Genomic DNA, 23,252 nt, shown 5'->3' with positions numbered 1-23,252 from the left:
GGGCCTCATGTGGCTAACCAGCCCCACCTTTAGCAGCTGATGCTTAGTGCCACTTCTAACCAGGCAGCAAGCTAAATGGATACTTGGCTTGTCAGCAGCATGTGAAGGATCCCTGCCCCTCAGCTATTCCCTGAAACATAGGCTAGCAAGGATCAGTACCCGCACTAGGACTTCAGCCTGTTCTAGAAACTAGCGATAGCCAATGCAATGCACTTCATCTGCTCAGAACTCCTCCACAGCTAGGTAACATTGCATTGGCCTATCTGCTGATTGATACATTAATGAGCTGGGCACAGCAAATACTGCACAGTTCCTTCTATTCACTACCAGCTTTCAATCCCCCTTCTGTCATACCTTTCTGCTGAAGACTAAAGGTCTCTGCCTCAGAGCTAGAGACCCAGAGGACAGAAGGGTCTTCACTGCCTGATCACAGCCTGCCTCATTCATAACCATGTCTCATTTCAGACACTAGCTGCAAAACTGGCTTATCAGACTGGAGTATAGGGTGGGGGTGGCATAACCTGGGTGACTTCTGGCTCCCCTTGGTTATGGGACAGTCAAACAAGCAGAGGGTGAATCTTGGATTCATAGATTCCAAGGCCCAAAGATTCCTGTGATCCTTTTGTCAGATCTCTGTATAGCACAGGCCAGAGACTCCCCACAACAATTCCCTTTGAACTAGGAAAACAGCCAATCTCCTCTGGAGAAGCTGCTACAATCCTTGAAGTTGTTCTGATGGTTAATTACCCTCACTAGTAGAAGTGTACACCTCATTTCTGGTCTGACTTGATCTTGCTTTAATATTTAACCATTGAGTCTCATACCTTTTGAGCCCATTACCAAATACTTATTCCAAATGTAGGAGCTTGTAGGCTGAGCTCAGTGGTGCCTTTAATGCCTTAACTTGCAAATGAAGGTGTGAGGACTACAGACCCCTGGTTCTCTATTGCTGGGTAGCAGTTAGCTACACCCGTGTGGTGGCGCTGCCAGAGGAGGGCTGCCTTGCTGTTAGTGCTGAATGGCTAGGTGCCATCAAGCAGAGAGGGTGACAAGTCAGTTCAGCAGGAAGCTATTGTGGATCAAACTTCTGAAGCCCCCAGCACCTGGCTTACAATGGGCCCTGTAGATCTGTGGGGTTTCTCTTTTTATGGCTTCTTTTCCATAAACCATGGCATCTGGGTGTCTGCCAAGGACCAATGCACCTGCTGGCTCAGATACACTGAGGGCATTATCCTTGTTAAGTGTGCACCACTCATCACATCCCCTTCAGCCATGCATGTCTCCTCCTCCCTGCTGCATAGCATCCTGCCCCTAAGCCATCTAATAAACCTTGCTACGGTGACAAGCCAGGTTATTGCATGTTGGGGAGCCCATCTTGCCTCCTCCTACTTGAGCTGAGCAGCTGCTGCCTGTGGCAGCCTTTTCTGCACTAGTGCGTCTCCACTCAGTGTTACCAGGCATCTAGCCTTGCCCATTGCCCACAGGAGGAAATGCCAGTGTGGACAGGGCTCTCCAATCTCCAGCACAGTCAATTTGCCCTGAGCAAAGCTCACCCACTCTCTGAAAGATGGTGCTGTGTGGGGCTTGGTCCTGTCCACATGCGCATGCTTCCAACACCAGATCAGCTGTACCTGTTGGCAAGAAGGAAAAATTCCCCAGTGCACAGAAGGCTAGAGAGCCAGCTGTCCTGGGTGAGTCAAGCACTCTATTTCTGATCTAGTGTCCCCAGCCTCATCCTGCTATGCTATGCATAACTGGCTGTCGCAGGCTGGGCTCTGGTCCCTGGCCAGGGAGAGGACTATCTGAACCCACCTGGGGAGTAGAATTGGCTTCAGTGCAAGACTCTGTGCTCCCCTCCTGCAGGGCATCCGCTTCGACCCGGAGAACCCACAGACCTTGCGGTTGGAGTTTGCCAAAGCCAACACCAAGATGGCAAAAAGCAAGCTGATGGCCACACCGAACCCCACCAACATCCACCCTGCCCTGGGCGCACACTTCATCGCACGGGACCCCTGTGAGTAGCCACCAGGGCCACGCTGGGGAAGGAGGGGCTCTGCAGTGGAGCAGGCGCTGTGGCTGCTTTCCTTGTTGCTGTCTAGATGGCCATTAATGCCCATGTTGGGCAGGAGCCTGGCCTCAGATGTGCCAGTGTCACCACTGTAGGCAACAGCCTGGCTGTTGGGAGGGCACTGAAATGGGGGAGAGCTCCAGCTTGGTCCTTCACTCACAGCTGCAGCAGGACCTGCCTGTGGGCTCTGCTGGGGGCCACCTGCTCCACATACAAGGGCTCACCAGGTGTAGATAGCAGCATGAGTACTCTGAGCTATAGAGGCTGTCAGGGTTAGCCCCTCCGGCTCTCCACAGTAGCTAGACCTCCCCTCTGGGGCAGGAGAGGAGGTGGCATTGCTGGCATTAAACCTCTCAGCACATCAAGCCATAACTTTCCTAAGCTTGATCACTGGTGGCTGAGCTGCACCAGGCTCTGGGTGCAAGGAATTATTCAGCGCATGGAGGCAGAGGAGTGGCTCTCCAGAGGAACTCCAGTTTGGTTAGATCTCTAATCCTTCCCTGAGGGATTTCTGGAAGCAAAGAACTGCTGAGCCTTGGTCTTGCTGCTGCAGAGTCCAGCTCTGTTTCCCCTTGGCGCACATCTCAAACACTGACTGCTGTTTCTAACTGTCTAGATGACCTGGCTGGAGCAGCTCTTATTCCAGCATCTCCAGAGGCGTGGGCTCCCTACCCACTGTACACCACAGAGCTAACCCCTGCCATCCCCCATGCTGCGTTCACATACCCAGCTGCTGCTGCTGCCGCTGCTGCCCTTCACGCTCAGGTGAGTCATGCCCAGCTTTCCTGCTCCCAAGGGAAGCCCTCCTGCACCTTCTGGAGAACCATTTACTTGGAGCCTTATTTGTTCGGCTTGGACATTGGCTTCTGCACCTTGACCCACCTACTGAGCAGGGGAGTGCATTCCTGCGCTGCTGCTCTAAGTAAACAGGCTGTGCTGGGGGCCCTGATGAAAGTGCAGGCTACTGAGTAACAGGCAGCCTGAGGTCACCTGCCCCCCCATGCAGTGAAAGCCCAGACACTTCTGGCACTGCAGGTTCAGTCTGCTTGGCTGCTGACAGCAGGGGAAGCCTGCCCTTGGGACTTGGCTGGCAGGCAGTGCATCGAGCCAAGCAGAATCCTGCTCAGCAGGGCTAGAGGGAGGAAATGCTGGCAGATCGGTGAACTGTGCAACCTGCTTATGGAGGGGCAGGTCATGACTCTGTAGCTAAGGCTGTGTTCCATTTGCACGTGGGACAGGGGTTCCATAGGCGTTAATTAAATTAGGTACTTGGGAGATTCAGCTTTGTTCTGAATGGTTTTTTTTTCAAACTTCTCATTGCTAAAACTAAGGGAACTTTGTGCACAGGCTGCATTTGAATCAACTTAGTACTAGCTAGGCAGAGTTAATGGTTATGCTATAGACAAGGTGAGGTCAACAGCTCAGATGACAAATCCAAACTCCACCAATTCTTGCCCTTCTATAGCTTGTCTGCATGCAGTGATCCTGTTTCCAGTAATGAGGTAGACTGGTCATGTGTCAGGTCACTTCACTGGTAGATGACTCTGCCCACCTGTTACTCATCTCTGATGTTCTGTGGCCATATGCTAGCTGGGGGAGCAGTGTTAAAAAGGCTCCCCATGGCCCTGCTGCACCAGGGCAGCCCTGGAGGGGGACTGAGGCAGAAGCCTTGGCACCCATAGGGAGCCTGGTTCTTGAGGCCCATGTCCTAGCTCTAGTCTCATGCCAGGATCAGATTTATAAGGCTGCAGAAGCTGCTTTGATAAAGCTTCACAACTGGAGCTTGCAGGCTGCTTTGGCATGCCCATAAACCCGCCCTTTCAAAGTTAAAATAAGACTTAAGGCTGTTACTACCAGCTCTCTGAATATGGAGCCATTGCATAATTTTTGGGCTCCTTGTTAAAGGTTAGTGTAGACTTTTCTCTTAAAATTCTAGGAATTCCAAGACCACCTACACTAAAATGGAGCTAAGGTTGAGTGTGAATCCCTAAGGACAAAGTACAAGGATGTTGTAATGGGGCCCAGACCAGTGACTAACCCCCACACCTGTTGACCATTGCACTGAAAACCCAATCCAAACATGTTAAGGTTTTGGGTGCTTCTGCCTGTAGTGATGCCCTGCAGGGGAGGAGGGATATAAGAACGTATTGTACCTTAAACAAGCTTTTAACTCTAATCTGAGACCCACAATGTGCTAACTTAAGCCTAGCATGGCATCACCATGGGGAGGCAGAGGAAGGAAGGTTCAGTGGTTAGAGCCCTGCCTGGCCCATGGAAGAGCAGGACTTGACCTCTGATCTGCCACAAACAGCCTTGGGTGGCCTGAACAAGTCACTGGCTCTGCCTGTGGTCCCCATCTGGAAGTGGGGATTAAGAGCCCAGCCCTGCCTCCCAGGGTGGGGCCACAGGGCTGTGAGGCCATAGAGGTACCATGGATAGTTAACCTTGTCATGGAGCCTCAGCTCTGTATTGCTGCATCTTAATGTGTCTGTTGCACATCGGCTGAAACCAAAGGGCCATGGTTAGTTGCTCTTGTTGTTGCCATGTAGCTCTGACATCCCTGCTTGAGGCATTGGCACATGTAGGCTTGTGGCCTGTATCCTGTCCATCAGGACCCATCAAAGACTGAACTATGGAGAGACCTCCTCTGCCCAGCTGGGCCTCTTTAGGCAATGGCTTGGCATTTTACTACATAGGTGAAGTCCAGCAGGCTGCTAAGCTGCATAGGGCTGGACTGAGTGGTCTGCCCTTGTATTGACTGACAATTGCTTGGTTGCTCAAGTCCCTGCACTGCTGTTAAATATTGGAAGTACACATGCCTATCCTAAATGGGCCAGTAGTGACTTGGGATACTGTACTCCAGAATGACTAGGGTTCCTAGACTAGTTGCATACCCTGCCTCTCCGTACAGCCCTAGGCTGTTGTGAGATGGCTAGAGGAAAGGAAGCAATTGCAGCAACTACATTTTACAAGAATGGCCTTGAAAGGGAAGTCCAGTCAAAGCTTACCCAGACCAGGAAGCCTCACCCTACCCTTCCCTAGGACTTGAGCCAGAGGGGCACAGGCACCAACTTTCCTTTGAGCTGGGGGGTGCTCACCCCCCCCCAGGCCCTCCCCCACTCCACCCCTTCCCCAAGCATGTCATATCCTTGCTCCTCTCCCATCTTCCCCCTCCCACCCCAGACTCCTGCATGCTGCAAAACAGCTGATTGCAGGTGTGGGGAGAGGAGGTGCTGATGGGAAGGGGGGGCACCCATGGAATCAGTGCCTATGCAGAGGGAGATTAATGCACTTGCTTTACAAGATCAGCTCTGCCCATCTAGCTCATGAGTCCTCTAAAAGCTCTTCAGTTGGCTCCACTTCTACAGGGCTGGTATGTCTAGAATTCCTCTTAGATGCCCAGCAGGCAGCAGTATTGAAGCTAATGCCCACTAGCAGGAGCTCTGCCCTAGGCAGTGCTGCCATGTTGTGCTGGGTGGCTGGGCAGATGGTACTAACTACAGTACAGCCCATGCAGCCAGAATGGAGCATAATGGGTTAACTTGTCCAAAACTGTAGAAGTCTGTACAGCTCATCCACATGCAAGTAGCATTCACCTGGCCTTTCCCACTCTGGGGGCAGGGAGGGAAGAGGAGTGTCTGTCTGGCAGAGGGCTGTAGTTTGATCAGGTCCCTTCATTAAAGTAGTTTTGGGAAGAACATCCTCTCCTGCAGCTCTGAGTCACTACCAGGTTTCTCCCCATACTGTGATCTCTAGCTGGCATGTCCTCAGGCATTCCCACATAGTGCACAGGTGCCCAATAAAAATGTATGGAGTTAAATATTACTTGGGTGGCTGAGCTGGCAGCAGCTAATCCATAGGCAGGAGCCCTCTGCTGCAGAGGCCCAGCTGGGTGGGGCTGCAGGGTGGGGTGAGATCAGAGTGAGGACTGTAGTTCTTGAATTGTGGATAAAATCTTTGCCAAGTAAGTGGCCTTCAAACCCTGTTCTCAATATGTAACAAAACAGACCACTGGCAGAGTCCTCCATCCACACTGGCTATGGTGGCTAGTAGAGAGGCACTGTTCTTGCTGTGATGCAGCATACAAGCACATACACAGTTCCACAGGTTCATCACTGCAGCTGCTCCTATCCAGGAAATCAGGGTGAGCAAAAATGCTGGTCTGCCTGGATGTTCCCCTGCAGTGTGGGACCTAGTCCCCCTACACTGGTCTTCAGCAGCTTCATAGCCTGTTGGAGACACTCCTGTAACTTTTTTTAGATCTCCTGGCCTGAGACAACATGCACTATGAACCCCTAACAAATTGTTAAAGTACCCCAAGTAAAGCCAGACCTGTGACATGTGGCTCTTGTCTGGGCACATGGCTCATCCCTGAGGGATCCCATCCCCTGGTGGTGTGGCAGCTGGAGGGGTGCATACTGTTTGCTGCCTTGGCTATAACTCTAGGAATAACTCAGTGTAATAGCTCCAGCCAAGCTGGCTCCATGGGATTGGTGCACATGTCTCCTGCTCAGATGGCAAGCGGTGGTATGAGGCTGGTCTAGGGTCTCAAGTAGCTCTGAGCTTTCAGTAACCTCCTCATTGACTATTACCTGTCTCACTACCAATACTACCTGGGCATTGCTGTGGCCCTCCTAGAGGAGATGCCATAGCCCAATGGGCTGGCACACCTGTGACTGCTTACTGTGTGGTACTGCCGGCTGCAAGCCTCTGCCAGGGGGACTCCCACAGTGGCCAATCACTGACTTAAATGATACCATCTGCCTTCCCTCCCTCTCTCAAATCCCTCCTTTGATGTCCCTAGTGAACGCCAGCCATGATGCCAGCGCAGGCTAGCCCTGAAGCTCAGAGCTGTCCCTGGAGATGGGACACCCTAGTGATGCCTAATTGCCGCTAGTGGAGTGGCTGTCCTACAGCTTCATTCCTAAGCATGATGGCCCCCACGTCTGGAAAGACTGGTAAGGTAACCATCTCTTCTCCAGGGTGCACAGCGGGATTTGCAAGCTTCTGCCCATCTCTGTAGCCCGTATCTCCTTGGCAATCAGTGCATGGGCCTCACGCTACCCACCCACCAGAGCCTGGGGAATGAGATGCCAGGCATTCTTTCTAACCCACATCTCCAACCTGACAGCACAATATGGCACCACAGCATGGCACCATCTTACATTGAACTTCTCCCCAACAAGCTAGGATTTACTTAGCCCTGTCAGAGGCTGAAGGGCAAGGTGAGAGGAACCTCATTGAACCATGGCAGGAAAAACCTGTTATTAGGCATCAAAGGAGTTCATCTCTCCCCAGCCACCCCCTCCAAGGCGATTGGCCACACCCTTGTCTCACTCATGTCACATGGTGGGGGAGGCAAGCGACATGATGACGGAAGCACACAACTAAATTCTCTACTGTGCACGTTCGAGAACAGCACTTGTCAGGCACTTCCTTCCAGACTCTCCAAAGGGGATAGACTCAGCCCCACGTTGTCAGGTCTAACCTTCACCTTTCCTCCCCGGTTAGCACAAACAAAGCCAGCTCCTGCCTGGGGCTCAGCTCCTCTCAGCAGACTGTCAGTGTTGCCGGGAAGGCAGCTCCGGAGAGCCCTAACTAATGTGGTGTGGGGGATTTGGGGCAAGGGGGAGCAGCACAGCAATGCGCTCCCCAGTGCCAGGGGAGAATGTGGGGTCTCTGCAGCAGAACAGAGAATATGGGCTGGATGAATGGACGGTAAGGTGGATAGAAAACTGGCTAGATGGTCGGGCTCAACGGGTAGTGATCAATGGTTCCATGTCTAGTTGGCAGTCGGTATCAAGTGGAGTGCCCCAAGGGTCGGTGCTGGGGCCGGTTTTATTCAATATCTTCATTAACAATCTGGAGGATGGTGTGGACTGCACCCTTAGCAAGTTTGTAGATGACACTAAACTGGGAGGAGTGGTTGATACGCTGGAGGGTAGGGCTAGGATACAGAGGGACCTAGACAAATTAGAGGATTGGGCCAAAAGAAATATGATGAGGTTCAACAAGGATAAGTGCAGAGTCCTGCACTTAGGACGGAAGAATCCCATGCACTGTTACAGACTAGGGACCGAATGGCTGGGCAGCAGTTCTGCAGAAAAGGACCTAGGGGTTACGGTGGACGAAAAGCTGAATGAGTCAACAGTGTGCCCTTGTCAAGAAGGCTAATGGCATTTTGGGTTGTATAAGTAGGGGCATTTCCAGCAGATCGAGGGATGTGATCATTCCCCTCTACTCAGCACTGGTGAGGCCTCATTTGGAGTACTGTGTCCAGTTTTGGGCCCCACTCCACAAGAAGGATGTGGATAAATTAGAGAGAGTCCAGCGGAGGGCAACAAAAATGATTAGGGGGCTGGAGCACATGACTTATGAGGAGAGGCTGAGGGAACTGGGATTGTTTAGTCTGCAGAAGAGAAGAATGAGGGGCGATTTGATAGCTGCTTTCAAGTACCTGAAAGGGGGTTCCAAAGAGGATGGATCTAGACTGTTCTCAGTGGTAGAAGATGACAGAACAAGGAGTAATGGTCTCAAGTTGCAGAGGGGGAGGTTTAGGTTGGATATTAGGAAAAACTTTTTTTCACTAGTAGGGTGGTGAAGAATTGGAATGGGTTACCTAGGGAGGTAGTGGAATCTCCTTCCTTAGAGGTTTTTAAGGTCAGTCTTGACAAAGCCCTGGCTGGGATGATTTAGTTGGGTTTGGTCCTGCTTTGAGCAGGGGGTTGGACTAGATGACCTCCTGAGGTCCCTTCCAACCCTGAGATTCTATGAACATCTGCCACGGCTGCAGTACTCTACTCAAGCAGAGGGGTTAGAGGCGCTGTGTGGGGACACTCTGGCTCTCCTGGCCTGAACTGCATTAGGAAGAGGTGCAGGGAGGCTTTTCCTGCTCCTGGAGCAATCTCTGAGCCAGTGTGGGGACCAGGACCCTTGCTTCCTGTGGCTTAGGCACTGCTGTGGGCATGGCAGGTCAGTTTGCCCCATACCAACATGGCCCTTCAGGAAGGGGCCAGGCTGGGTCCAGGGCCAGACTATCTGGCTCGATCTAGAAGTGCAAAGTAAGGATCTGCTATAACCCTAATGCTGCAGGGTCAAAGGGTCATAGTGCCCCTGCTGCAGAGTGCTGGCCAGAGTCTGGCCTAGGCTCTGCATGGGGGAGTGTGGGGCTCTTGTAATCTAACTTGTTCAATAAGCATTACGTTCCTGTGCCTGGCCCCTGGTGGCACAGCTCTCCCATAAGGGAGCACCTCACTGAGCTCAGAGCAGGCAGACTGGGTGAGCCAACCTGCTTCTGGAAGCTCATTTCAGTGCCTGAAGCAATTCTCCAGCTCCCCTGTGCTTTACCCTGTCTTCTCTTGGCTGCCTTCTCCTGGCTCACAGCTGCCTTGGCAGGTCCTGTATGTAGCCAAGACCAGAAACAAAAGCCGAAGTATTCCCCATGGACATGAATTGGATGCAGGTGGAGAGCAGAGCACAAGGGGATGTATTCTTCCAGCAGTGCAGCCTGTCAGAGGCCAGCTGCTGCAGCAGGTATGCTGCAGCCTCTGCATCCAGCTGCAGAGCTACCCAGCCTGGAGGTGACACATGCATGGCTCATTGGTCAGCTCCTTCCCTGAAGGGGTGCTGTCCCCTGAGTGAGCTGGAGGAGGGAAAGGGATTCCTCCATGCTAACATTTGGCTCTCTAGACGTGGTACGGAGGCAGCAGAACCTGAGGCTTTCCGGCAACTGGAGGCAGAGCCCATCGATGGAAGGGGAGGTCAGTGACTAGATACATGCTTCCCCTCCCAGCTGGTATTTCTGCCTTGCCCAGGCTTAATAGGAGCTGGCTGCTCACTTGAGAGCTTGTGTCCTGCTGGAAATGAAAGTGGTGGCTGCATCTGTAGGGAGGAGCTACAGCTGACTACCCTGGTACTCATGTTCCTGGTGACCTGCCAGCAGGTAGATGTCAGTGGAGTGTGTGAGAGAGGGTGTTAGGTAGGTAGGACAGGTCCTGGGGGACTGCAGGTGATGTCTCTGGAGAAGAGCAGATGCTCAAATAGCTCTCAGCTCCTGCTGAAGAGGACTGAAAGCCATCGTAGTGCTGCAGTGACTTCAGCTATGCCATGTGGCTGGGTGACTGAAAGGCCAAGTAGTGTGGTCACCAAGGTGACCTCTAGCAATTAGTATTTTTGGGGGAGCCGCTTTCAGGGCCATAGGCCTGTCAGTCCTGGTCTGAAGCCATCTGGAGAGCATCCAGGACATTAGATCTCATGTAGGAAGCCAAGCCCATCTGACTTTCCCAGCAGAGGAGAGCCTGGAGCTGGAGAGCTTGTGTTGTGTTGGCTTTGAGGATCTGGTGCACAATTGTCCTTTTCAATGGGAGGTCTGGCTTGCTCCTCTGGAGAAGGCAGTGACTGTTACCAGTTTGCAGTCTCTGCAGAAAGTCGGAACTGCAGAGTGGCTCTAATACTTGTCTGGGAACCAACATCTAGTCCAGCATAATGTCCTGCCTTTGAGTCTATCACATTCAGTTGTTACCTGCCCAGTAGGATGAGTGCTTCAGATTCACAGAACTTGGTGCCCATTTGGGATTGTCTGAAAACAGGCTTCGTTAGTTGCCTAACACAAGGTAGGGATTCTCAGGTGCCTTCAGAATCTATTGGAGGAGGGGCAGCCACTACTTCTCAAGCTACAACCAGCTTGCTCTGGCCTAGCTGAATCTCATTCTGACTCCTTCCCAGGTGATGCCTTCCTAAGGCACTGTGTGGATGAGGCCTGAATGGTCATTGAAATGCTTCTCCTGAGCAGCAAGCTGTGCCCATGCATGCACCAGCTCTGGAAGGTGCTTGGTAGGGAAGAAGCTCTCATCACCCAGCTCCTTTCTGCCTCCCCAGAACCAAGGCTGCTAGGAAGCCTGGGCATGTGTAGCAGGTGCTGCACTCCTCCAGCTGGGCCCTAGGAGGCTCTTGCTGCGGGCAGGCTAAGCTGTCTCCATGCTGCATGTTATGGTCCTAATGCCAGACCCTTCTGGCCAAATGCTTCTCCTTACATCCCAGCCCTCTGGAACACCTTGAGAGCAGATGGGTTGAGTCAAGTGCCTGCTGCTGCTCAGTGGTGAGGGGGCTGACAGTACTTTGCCTGCCACTAGGGTGGTCTAGCTGTCATTTCCTTGGATGTTCACATCAGTGTGACTTCCACTCTGGATTGCCCAGGCCCCAGTGGCAGGGAGGCAGTGGCAGCTGAAACCACATACCCCAGTCTCCCTTTGGCTCTTGCTGGGCTCAGCTGGCATCTTCTCTCCCTCTTGTGAAGACCTCAGCCTGCAGGGCAGGGTGGTGGCTGGCACACTGACCTGCAGCCTGCTGGAAGTGCAGCCGCTAACAGCCCGCGGCTGGCTCTCTTGGCAGCCAGACAGCACATTCCTGCCTGCACTGTGCCGAGTACTCTCAGCATGTCAGGGCTGCAGCTTTTCTGTCAAGGCACAATCTGGAGACTGATTCCAGCCTGCAGCTGCCAGGTTGAGTCTGACTCCAGGAGACTCCTCTGGAGCAGTGCTGGGGACTCTGTGAATTCATGCTAGTCCACCCCACTCCCTCAGCCAGCTAGTCTGGCATCCAGGGCATGGTGCAAAGTCAGTCTCATTACTGTGCACGAGGGGCCTGAGGCTGACAGCTTGGATTTTTTGTTGGCAAACTTTACTGTACAGTCAGCTAGAGGCTGCATTGGGTGCCTTTGATTAACCTGAGCCTGCCTCTGAGAACTACTAAACTAGCTCTTGTCTGAGCAAGGTAGCAAGCAATGCAAAGGACAGTAACTAGCGCCTCTGCAGTACAGGAGTGTATGGGTATGTCTACGCTGTGATTAAACCCATGGCTGGCCCATGTCAGCTGGCTCTAGCTAACAGGCTGCTTAATTGCTGTGTAGATGTTTTGGACTCTAGACCCTGGGAGGGTCCCGGAGCTTGAGTGTCTACACTGTAATGAAACAGCCCCTTAACCCCAATCCTGGGAGCTGCATCACAGGCAGGCTGCAGCTGTATAATTGCTGTGGAGACATACCCTAGGTGGCTGCCCTGGGCTGCTCATCCTTTTGACAGATTGTTAGCCCGTGGGGCTGAGTAGTGGGAGTCCTGCACAGAGAGCAGGTGGAGGATTGGGTTAGCTCAGGTGACTGAACTCCCCTCCCACAAACATTCCCATTTTCTTCCCACAGACTGGAGTGAGTCTTCACCCTTCCTAATATTTCCCTGGTCAGAAATCCAGGGACTGGTCTGACTGGGTCATCTTAGCTCAGCCTTCTGGCTTCTTATATGCTAATATTACAGCTCCCAGATGACTTGAAGTGTCAAACTGCAGCTTGGGTCACTGTCTATTACCAAGTAGTAAAGCCTCTCTGAACAGGAGGACAAGGGGAAAATGCAAATCCTTGCACTGTGCAATGCAGGGAAGCACTTGGAGCTGCTGCAAGTGTGAGGTACTGGTGGGTGGCTCATGGGCTGTTAGGTGGTAGATTCTCTACCACTGCTGATGATACAGCCCTGTGCCCTTGGAGAAGAACTTAAAGTCTATCCCTGATGATGCTCTGAAGTGGCAAGTAGCTGTGGTGTGCAAAGCAAGCTTGAGGGAATGCTGGTCTTTGTGCTCAGACAAGGGATGAAGAGCTGGGTGCATAAAACTCTCCACTAAATCTCATCCTACAGAAACACTTTTTGGGGCAGGAAGCAGCCAAAGCTTCCACCTGGGAGGAGGACCCCGTTGTCCTAGGCCCTGTGCAGACATAGGAATATGTGGTCCCTGTCCTGAAGCTCTCGCAGTATGAGTTGGGTGGTCTCACAGAGGAAGACTCAGCAAAGCTCCTATCTTTTTTTTTTTTTTTTTTCCCCCCCCCTGGAATCATCTCTCCCAATGGCCATGGTGTGAACAAACAAATCAAAAAACCATTATTCACTCTTCTATCCAGTCCATTAGGACCTGAGCCAGCACTGGGGGATGAACAAGTGCCAGAAGTCATTCTATACAGGAGAATCCCAGCTGGATTTGTGTCAAATGTCTAATTGTGAAGGGCTACCTTGGAAGTAGACTCATCTAAGTCCCATGGCAGGCTTTGCCTTGTTCCAGTAAGCAGCTCACTCTCTGGACTCTGTGCTGGTGTCTCTGAAGTCTCTCTAGAGCCTGATCTGATGTGGCTCTAGAAATGACTGAGACAGCAGCATCCCTTTGTCTTCAGGAAACTCCTTTTTATCCATTCTAGCCTCCCAACACTGGCTCAGGACACATTTGAAGTTTTCTCTTTTTTCAGCTGTGCATCTGACCAGAGCAGTGGCTTGGATACACTTGTAGGTCTCTGAATCTATCACAACTCCTCCATTCGCACTTCCACCATTTCCTACAATGGCAGAAACTGGTAGCATCTTGGAATATACCTACAATTTTCTACCTCCTGTTTTCAGTAAGCTTCCCTCCAGGAAAGGAGTCTGCCTCAGACTGCCCACTAGGCTGTAGCTCTCGATTCTAACTGGTCAGTTTCTCTAGATCTCAGGAATGTGGCTTCTCTCCCAGCCTGTTTGTCCTTTACACATGAAGATGGTATGAGCATCCTTGCTGTATGTCTGTTCTAGCCACAATCCAAGAAACAATCCTGAGGTGTTCCTCATGGAGGTTCCTGCAGCCTTTCCCACTCCAAGCAGGAGAACTAGTCTTCAGCAATTCCATCTTGGACGCAGGTGCAAGCAGTGGTGGCTTCTTCTGCCAGGCCAAGGGGGGGGGGTAGTAGGTGCTCAGAGTACACTGCTCCCCTAGGGCCAAAGCTGGTGTCTGTTCCAGCCCCAGTCCTGTAGGGGATGCTTGGTATGAGCCTCTGGGCAGCAGGTGAGGAGGTGGATGTCTCCAGTGCTGTGCAGGCCATGTGGAATGTGAGGTTTAACCCCTGAAGTGGGGGCCCCCTCACCTGGCTTAAAGCACCTCCAGTCTCCTCAGCCCCCTGCAAAGGAGGCTCAGCTCAGTTCTGGGGCTGGAGCCTCTCTGCAGCAGAGGCTGCTGGCCCAGGTTAAAGAGTTGCACTGCATAGTAAAGGGGGAGGATGGAAGAAACTAATTCCAGATGGTGTGGGGGAGGGACAGGACATGGAGTATGGGAAACTTGTATAAGCTCAAGCTGTCCCTGTGTGTGGAGGGATGTTTTGGGGAGGAGGACTTTGAAATGTGACATCATAGTAACTGGCCAGGAGCAGCAGTGACTGGCCTGAATTTGTAACTGGATTCAGCACTTGTGGCTCAGAGATTTCCTCTCCCTGGCGCAGTGGGACCAGGAGAGAGCTGAGGGAGAGGATAAGCAGCAAGGGGGAATTGCCCCAGGAGAAGGCTCTGGAAAGTTAGGCCCTGGTGGCTCACCACAGCAGGACTGCATCTTCCTGAAGAGGATGGGCATGATGGTCTCTAAACTTATGTCTACACTGCATTGTAAACCAGGAGTGGGACATAGGCTTGGATGCTCAAGCGTAGGCTTGGAAACGCGTGGGTTTACAGCTGCTGGATCTGGGTGTTTCAGCTATGCCAACACATACATATTGTGCAATTCAGGCCTTCTGACTCAGCTCTGCTGCTTGAGCTGCATCTACACGGCAGAACGATGGGGCTTAGAGCCCAGGTCCTGCTATGACTCAGGTCTGACTTGCCTCTCCCCCAGCAGGGTCCTTGGTGCTTGCTGATGTGAATCCACACAAAGGGGGAGTGACTGAAGGGGTGGGGTGGGATCAAACCTGATTCAAGCCCAGGCTTGGTGTGCAGTGTAGACAGTCCCTAATGGGCTGAGGCTTGGAATTCTAATTCCAGCTCAGACTTGCTATGGCCTTTGTCCTCCCACTAGTACCATGGGGGAAGTGTGACACACCCAGTTATTTCCTAGCTGAAACTTGCTCCCCACTGCCCTCTGGCAATGCCACTTAAGCCAGATCCCCTGGCTGGAGGCTCTGCATCCAGTCCAGAATCTGGTAGGTTGAAGGGGATGAGAGGGGGAGACCCTACCATTCAGGGCCGGCTCCAGAGCCCAGCGGGGTAAGCACCCGCCTGGGGCGGCCCTTTCCCGGGGGGGCGGCAGGCTGGGCCGGCGGACCTGCCGCAGGCATGACTGTGGCGGGGACGCTTGGCCGGCGGCTCCAGTGGACCTCCCGCAGGCATGACTGCGGATGGTTCGCTGGTCCCGCGGCTCGGCTGGACCTCTCGCAGGCATGCCTGCGGCAGCTCAACCGGAGCCGCCGGACCAGCGAACCGCCCGCAGCTGCGGGAGGTCCAGCCGAGCCACGCGACCAGCGGACCCTCTGCAGTCATGCCCGCGGGAGGTCCGCTGCTCCTGCGGCTCGGGGGCGCCTCCCGGGCATGACTGCTTGGGGCGGCCAAAAAGGTAGAGCCACCCCTGCTACCATTATACAACCCAGCAGTGCCTGGCATAGCCTCTGCATGCCCTGGGCTGGTGAGCTTCCTGCAGCCTGGGAGGGACTAGAGGGTTCAGGCTTTAACTTTCACCTGTAGATGAGGAGCCATGTCTGAGTGGCTGCCATATTGTGGATGCCAGTTAGCCTTAAAATGAATGAATGGGTGCAACATGAAGTGACCTGAGTGCCAATGACAAGTGGAACAGAAGCTTTGATTGCAAGCTCAATGGGGCAGGGATGGTCCTGCTATGTCTGAAGCACCATGCATGTGCCAGTCACAAGAAGTCCACTTGGAACTGGACTCATCAGCAGTTTCAAAGGGACCAGAGACTAACAGGGCCATTAGCCTCAGTCATCCCACTAGGCTAGATTAGTAGGGCTGTTGCGGGGGAGGAGGGGGGGACTTCCCCTCAGCCTCTGCTGTTCCTGTCCTGTAAACCCACAGCACCTCAGTCTCTGTGGCTGTCAATCCAGCCCCTGAACTCTGACATGATCACTGCAATGCTCTAGCTCTGACAATCTCAGGCTGTTTCAGCTACCCTAAAAGTAACTCAGTCCAGGGCCATGTGGCTGCCTGCAGTAGCTCAAGTCTCCTTCCACTGCATCTCCTAGGAGTGATTTCTCTCTCCTTGAAAGAAGGCTGCAGGTATTATGGCTCAATCAATGCAGAATGCCCTGTCTTACAGGGCTGTGAAATTCTTGGCCCAGTCTCAAAAACCCCCAGACATCCCATCTCCCTGATGGGCCAAATGAGCCCCAGATCCCAATGCTGGGAAGGTTTTGGTTCTGAACTGCACTTCTTGGGCTCAAATGCAGCTTCAGTCTGCTCACCCTGCCCCAGCCTGGACCAACCTTTAAGCTTGAAAGGCTGTTCCTGACTGACCCTATTGCTGCCAAGTAGAGTTGGGAGCAAGGCAGCAAATGTGTCAAAGGAAAGAAACAGCATAAAGTCACACAGCTGAGCCCCTTGGCCTCTCTGATCAGGAGGAGTTCCTCCTCCTGTGAGAGGACTGTGCCCAGAACACCTATGCCACAGGATGGAAGACTCCTCCAGCTTTCCTGCTATTGAGCTAGATGATGCAATATGCTCAGTGACTAAGCAGGGGGTCTGTCAGCCAGCCCACTTGCAAACCCCTCCCACCAAGGGGGGCTTCCAGCACAGCCTCTGAATGGCATTTTTCTGCAGCAATCCACTGGTTGGCTGGAAAGGAGGTAATATTAGGAATCCAATGTCCTACCTGCACAGTAAGACTTGCTGTACACATGGGACTCAGGCTGCCTTGGAATCTACTTTAAGAACTGAGTCTGTTCTGTGAACAGCTTGCTCCTTCTGTGGAGAGGCCACAGCACAGAGCAAGTTTACTGCCTGTACTACTAGGCCTGGGCCCTCAATACTGGGTCTGTGCAGCTAGATCAGCAGGATGGAGAGGTCTGGCTTTCCAGTGCTTGGGTTGGAAAACCTCCAGTATCTTCATCTGTCTGCAGTCAGCCTCATTCTCCCAGCATGCCAACCTCTTCCTCATACCCCGAGGTGCACAGCCTCTGCTTGCAGAGCTTTTATCAAACATGGACTAGATCTCTTGATGGGCTTCCTGTGGCATCCCCCAGCCTGGCCTGCATGAGAGCCAGTGTGGTGACTAATACAAACCACTGCTTTCTAGTGTGCCTGTTGCAAGCAGCTGGCTGTAAGGGATTAGCTGGAAGTAACTGGCTTAACCCCTCACAGGCTGCAGCTACAGCTCTAAACTTCAAGTGAGAGTGCCCCCCCCCCCCGGCTGGAGGTGGAACTTTATTGCAGACTCTTCCAAGGTAACTTCTAGTGGTGTCGGCTTAAAGCCTCTACCACAGGGAAGGTGCCATTTGCCAGCAGCCTGGACACAATCTGCTCCTGTAACTCTGCAGCGTCTCCCTTTGAAATGGATAGTCTTCCTGATGCTGCCATTCTCACTCTGATGCAAAGAGGCCAAGGTGCACCAAGTTCTAGCTCTTTCTTGGCACTGATGCTTGGTCAGTGGTGAGGCTGGCACCTTGCAGGGCTATGCAGTGCCAGCTGTTAGCGAGTGAATGGGTGTTTAAATAAACACGGGGCAGGAGTATGGTGTTGCCCTCTAATGGAGGAATTGGAAGGTAAAGGACCTTCTGCTAACCTGAGCTAAATCAGGCTTTCTAGCTTGGTAGTGGCCTGTGCAGTCTTTGCTCTTCCCCTGCCAGGATTCTAGTCTCATTCCCCTGGCAGAGCTGGGATTATCCAGTGATTGTCTTCTGGGAGCTTCCCCATTCAGAGTGGCACAACCCTTCAGCTCTAGGCGCTGTGTACACTTGACTTAGGTATGTGGCATCTCCCAGGGCAGGCTGGGAGAGGGCCAGCCCAAGGCAGTGGGGCAGGTCATCGTGAGGCCCAGGAAATGTTTGTCTTCCCTATTTGCTGCATCATGGTAATGCCTCCACTTCTGACTGCTCCCAGGATCCTGGGTGTACCCCCTTCTCTAGGACTGATCCCACTAGGCTGGTGCTGCAGTGTCCCCCTGCTTGGGGGCGGGAGGGGAAGCTCTAGGACATCAGGCCTTGATATTGGCCAAGGCTCCCAATCCCCCTAAGTAGCAGCTATCCACCAGTGTTGGTCATGGCTGTTCCAGAGCATCCCTCCTTGTGCTATGGACATGTGACTGAATTTCCCATGAGGACCAAACACTACTGCATCCTAGTGATGTTTCTCCCATATACTGGTGGCCTCTTCACTGGATCAAATACCCCTGCTAGCAGGCTGGATGAAAGTAGATGTCCAGATGCCTGTTCTGCCCATCTTATTTCTATTTCCTTTTTACTCCGGCAAAAGTTCTCACCTGGCCTCCCAGCTGTACGGAGCCAGTGACTGGGAGTGGGGTTGCATGCTGGGTCTGGTCCACTTAGTGAAGGGGAAAGCAGCAAGTAGGCCCTGTGATTCAGCTCTGCCAAGGGCATGTCCCCATCTTGTACCAGCTGTCTGATCAAGTTGATGGAGTCAGGCTTGTCCTTCAGGTTTCTCTCCTGGGGGCAGGATTGCAGGCCCTGGTGAAATGGGGGTGGGTGGGCATGCATTGCCATAAGGAGGGGGGACTTGGCATGAAGCAGGAATGCCACAGCAGATCTATGGGTTCCATGTGCCAGGATCACTAGTATAATTACTGTGACGTACCCTGCTGGGGTCTTCACAAATACTGGATGGCTTGATAACCCCCAGCACCCTTGCTGGTGGCTTGAGCATCTCCTGACTGATCAGTGTTGCTCCTCCTGTGAAAGGGGTTGGCAAGCAATAGGGAGTCTTCCCTTCACTTTCTCCATGTGCTAGGGCTGGTTGTGTGGAGGAGGATTGGGATGTAGGTACTAGCCACCTCTGGCCAGGCCCAGGCAGAGAGGCTGAAGCCATGTTCTGTGGCAGTGCTGTGCCACCTTTCAATCTCCCCTAGGGGATGCAGTTCTGCTGGACTGTGGATGAGATGTAAGGCTATGGTCCTGCGTGGGTCTGGACACTAAAGACCCTATGGCAGGGCATGAGACCTGATGGTGTAGGTAGGTTCCCTCCCCCTCCACATGCCCTATTTGGGGGACAGAATCGAATGTCCCATGACTTCCTTCCAGTTGAGTATACTCTAAGATTCCTTCCCTAATGCTAACCAGGGCTGCTGGGCATTGGTACTCTGACTCCTTCCACCCAGAGTATCATATGTCCTTAGTTTAAGGTTTGAGTCAGTGAGAATTTGTAACTAACTTGATGTCACAGCTATATCTAGATAATCAATGGGGAAACCCCCTCCCCCAGCTTCCTCATGAGTTGCAATGTTAGACACTTCCTGTACAGCTGGAACTCAGCAGGCCAACTTGAGAAGCTTTCTACCCCCAAACTCTGTAGCCTGTATATCTTGTAACAACCTATGCCCCCCTCATGCTAGTCTGTCTTGCTGCTATCAGATGTACTTGCCCTTAAGTGACTCCATGAGTGACCTTTTCAGAGGAGTGCATGGCAGTCAGCTGGTTGTGCCCTCTTCCTTTATAGGAAGTCTTTCTCCCCAGCTCCACTGGGAGAAGTGTGGGGTGTGGTGAAGACCCTTTTGCTCTAATGGTGTTGGAGGTGTCACACTTCTCCAAGCCCCCAGGTAAACTCCCCTAGGAAACCGTTGCCAGGGCTCATGGTATTCAGGCCTAAAAAGGCAGATTGTTGTGCTTGGGGTCTTAGGGTATGTCTACACTACCCGCCAGATTAGGGGGGGCGGGGGTAGTGATCGATCTATTGGGGATCAATTTATTGCGTCTAGTGTAGACACAATAAAATCGATCCCTGATCGCTCTGCCGTCGACTCCAGAACTCCACCGCGGCGAGAGGCGGAAGCTGAGTCGACAAGGGAGCAGCAGCAGTTGACTCTCTGCCGCCCTCACGGCCAAGTAAATCGACCTAAAATACACCGACTTCAGCTCTGCTATTCACGTAGCTGAAGTTGTGTATCTTAGGTTGACTCCCACCAGTGTAGACCTAGCCTTAGACTCGAATCTGAGTGGTGTGACCAAGTACTCTGGTTAATGACTTGTCAGTGTTAAGACAAGGGCTATGATGCTGCAGGTTTGACAGGCCCACTATTGTGGGCTCCTACCAAGATGGCTTCTAACAATTTTGGATGCCAAGCCATGCTCCTGTTGTATTGATGTACTGGCAATGCCAGCCTGTGTGCTCTGGGGTGCAGGGGCAACTAAGATTGTCCAGCCAAGATGTGGAACTTGTCTGGATTTGAACTCCATATTGGCCCCATTCCTAAAGCCAAATCTTAGGTGCTAAATGGGGGAAGAGGCTCTCTTAGGCTAAAGGGCCTAAAATGGGAATAGGAGTCTCCTGATTTATCCCACAGTAACTTAAGCTCAGCTGTACAAGAGCCCTTGGTGGTGCTGGGGTCTGGATTTCAGCATGTGGAGCAGCATGCAGCCATAATGGTAGACTTGAGCAGCAGGCACTCCTGAGGGACAGCATCCGGGTATTGGTTTAGAGGCCACTCTCCCCCATGTGCTGGGTGGAACTGGCGCTCTGTGGTGCAAAGGGGTGTTCAGCTCCCAGTCTCTAGTCTCTCAGTGCGACGTGTTATCACAGTAGCAGAATGGCTTTCTCTTCCAGATGCGCTGGTATCCTCCCTCCGAAGCTACCCAGCAAGGATGGAAGTCTCGTCAGTTTTGTTAGTTCTTCAGTAAGTATGTCAGCTTGGAAGTGGGCCTGGGCCAGTGCTGTGGGGACAGTGCTGTGATCTGTTCAGGATCCTCACATTCCTGACCTCCAGGCTGCATGAAAATCTGGCCTGGCCTTGCAGTGCTGCCTTGAGTGGGACTTGTGTATATATCATTGTAGGGGTGTGGAGGGAAGAGCCTCTCATCCAGGCAGAGAGTGGCAAGCATTCTCAATAGCCCACATGTCTCCTACAGCATCCTGCTTAGATGATGCAGGGACTAGAGTAGCAGAATTCCCTTTTGTCTTCCTCTACTAACTGCATGAGTTCTGGGGCTCTCTTGTTCCCGACAGCTGGTGTGTAAATACACTGACCCCAACCCAAGGACTGCATAGGAAACTGTGGCCAAATTAATGCTAAATATTGGCCTGGGTGTGTTGTAGTAAAGGTCTGAATGTCAGATCTGCTCACTCAAATTGCAGCTGGCTTGGAGAATCCTTAAAGGTAATGAAGAGTAAGTGTGTAAAACTGAAGATTTCCGGTAGTAAACTTTGAGTCCCATCATGCCTGCTGCAAGTCCAGCACAACTATTCTCCAAACCCACTCCTTAACATGAGCGCCCAGGTAACACTGACACTTGGACAGAGCTCCAGTGCTGCTAAATGTTACCATCTCAGCAGGAAGGAGGCAGCCCCTCACTTGCTGTGTCCTGTGGTGAGGGTGAACACACTATCTGCCCCACAGGTAATCGCAATGGCCTGGTAAATGAATTACAGGGCACACTGAGCATTGCTCTTCTCTTATGTTCTAGAGTCTCTTGGCTTGTTCCCTTCTTTGTCTCTCCATGGAGTGATGTGCCAGGGATGAAGCAATGGATCCATCAAAATCAGTTTGGTTTGTGGACACTCTGCAGTAATGTCACATTTCTCCTGGTACGGCGTTGTGGGCTTCCCCGTTAGACTGTGCATATATCCATACCCAGCTCAGTGGACTGCATTCTGCCTGTCCTCTCCTTCCCTCCCCCCGCCTCCCCTCCTAACAGATTCCCAGAGTGAGTTTCTCCTTCCTGTGCCACTGAAGCCTAGATGGAGGGACTCAATCCTGGTGGTAACAGACGGGTTTGTCCCTACCAAGACACTGGTGCCAAATGAAGCCTAGCTGTACAGAGCAAAACTCAGGCTGCCTTGCCCTCAACTTTATGCAGCTCTGCTGAAGGAAATGAAAGACAATCAGTTTTGCATGTTTTCTGGCATGAATTTAGAACACTTAACTTGTGTATGTGTGAGTGTGTAAGTTTGTTCTAGCGTTTGTGTAACTGTAGCAACAGGTCTTGGCCTAACTATTGATCCAGCAAGGTTTTTCATCTTGCTTCTGTGAAGACTTGGCTTTCAAAAATCCTATCCTTGTCTCACCCCTCCTTGTCCGCCTCCCCCGCCCTGCGTTCTCCAGTCTGACCAGAAGATTTGAAAAATGTTTGTTTAGAGTACAATGCACTGGGTTTCTTTTCTTGTCCGGTCTCTTCTCGTTTTTAAAAAGTCAGGGTTTGTTTTTTCCTCAGACTTATATATAGGACAGCTGTAAAATATCTAACTTTTTTCTCCCTCCTCTCCTCCCCCCCTACATCCCTCTGATTGGAGAGATTCCAGTGTTGCCAAATCAGCTATCCTTATGGGAATTCAGAACAAAAAGTACGAGTATTTTTGTACTATGTGTAATAAGGAAATATTTATGCATCAAAGAATTTTTGTGTGTTTTTGTGTGCAATTATGAAGAGAAACTGTAATCTGGTAAGATAAGTTAATGTTTAGTTAAGCTTGAAAGAAAAGTTTTTCTGTAACAATGATTCTGTCAGGCGTAGTAAACAAACTGTGCAATTTTTGTTTTTTATTTTAGCATCTTATTGCTTGGTATTGAAGTGCTTAAGTATTATATACAACCATGGCTGTCTTGCTTGTATTAAGACTTCTGAGAATAAGTTGCTAGAGAATTGCTGATCCTATGAGAATGTGAAACTGGATAATATATGAAATGCAAAAAATATACCCAGAGGCTGCTGTGACTCTCTTCTGTTGTCTGGTCTGTCTTCTTCTGAGCACCAGAACTCTCAAAGCACCTCAGCCTGAGAGGAGTCTTGCACCACCCCTAGGAGGCAGGTCTGTCATGCCTATCGTAGGTAAGGAAAGGGAGGCACCAGGGTTGAGTGACCTTAGAAAGGTCACAGCAAGTCAGTGGCAGAATGCAGGCATTCTGGTAGAAACATACAAACTTTCTCATTTTTGTGGCAAAAAGCGCTTGGGTTGGTTTGCGCACTCAAACAGGGAGCAGCTTGATTGTTTCTCTGAAAAATCACAAATTTACCAGCCCTAGAGGTTTTTCTCCCCCTGCAGGCTAGGAGCCTCCTGTGCAGGGCTGGCTCCAGGCACCAGCGCTCCAAACATGGGCTTGGGGTGGCACTTTCCAAGGGGTGGCAGGAAGGGAGGGAAGAAGGGCCTGGGATGCAGGGAGGGAGGAGGGGTTGTCCTGCTGCTGAGTCTCCACAGGGTGGCATGGCATTTTCCCCACCCCAGTGGGCTGTGCAGGGTGCTGCTGG

At 52.0% G+C, this 23,252-nt stretch overlaps 1 protein-coding gene across 1 annotated transcript in view; it reads left to right on the top strand.

Moving 5' to 3' along the window:
- The window catches only part of RBPMS2 (RNA binding protein, mRNA processing factor 2), a 49,197-nt gene extending 26,495 nt beyond the window's left edge, over window positions 1-22,702 (top strand). Inside the window, exons 5-8 of the mRNA XM_044979474.1 lie at window positions 1,864-2,014; window positions 2,685-2,833; window positions 20,617-20,686; window positions 21,474-22,702. Coding sequence (XP_044835409.1) covers window positions 1,864-2,014; window positions 2,685-2,833; window positions 20,617-20,679 — 363 coding nt within the window. The 3' untranslated portion in view covers window positions 20,680-20,686; window positions 21,474-22,702. The remainder of the gene's footprint in view (window positions 1-1,863; window positions 2,015-2,684; window positions 2,834-20,616; window positions 20,687-21,473) is intronic.
- The last annotated feature ends 550 nt before the right edge of the window (window positions 22,703-23,252 follow it).

Source organism: Mauremys mutica, chromosome 11 (genome assembly GCF_020497125.1).
Source record: "Mauremys mutica isolate MM-2020 ecotype Southern chromosome 11, ASM2049712v1, whole genome shotgun sequence".
NCBI classification, from domain to species: Eukaryota; Metazoa; Chordata; order Testudines; family Geoemydidae; genus Mauremys; species Mauremys mutica.
The sequence above is the reverse complement of the archived record's forward strand: the minus strand, read 5'-3'. Positions and strand labels throughout refer to the sequence as shown.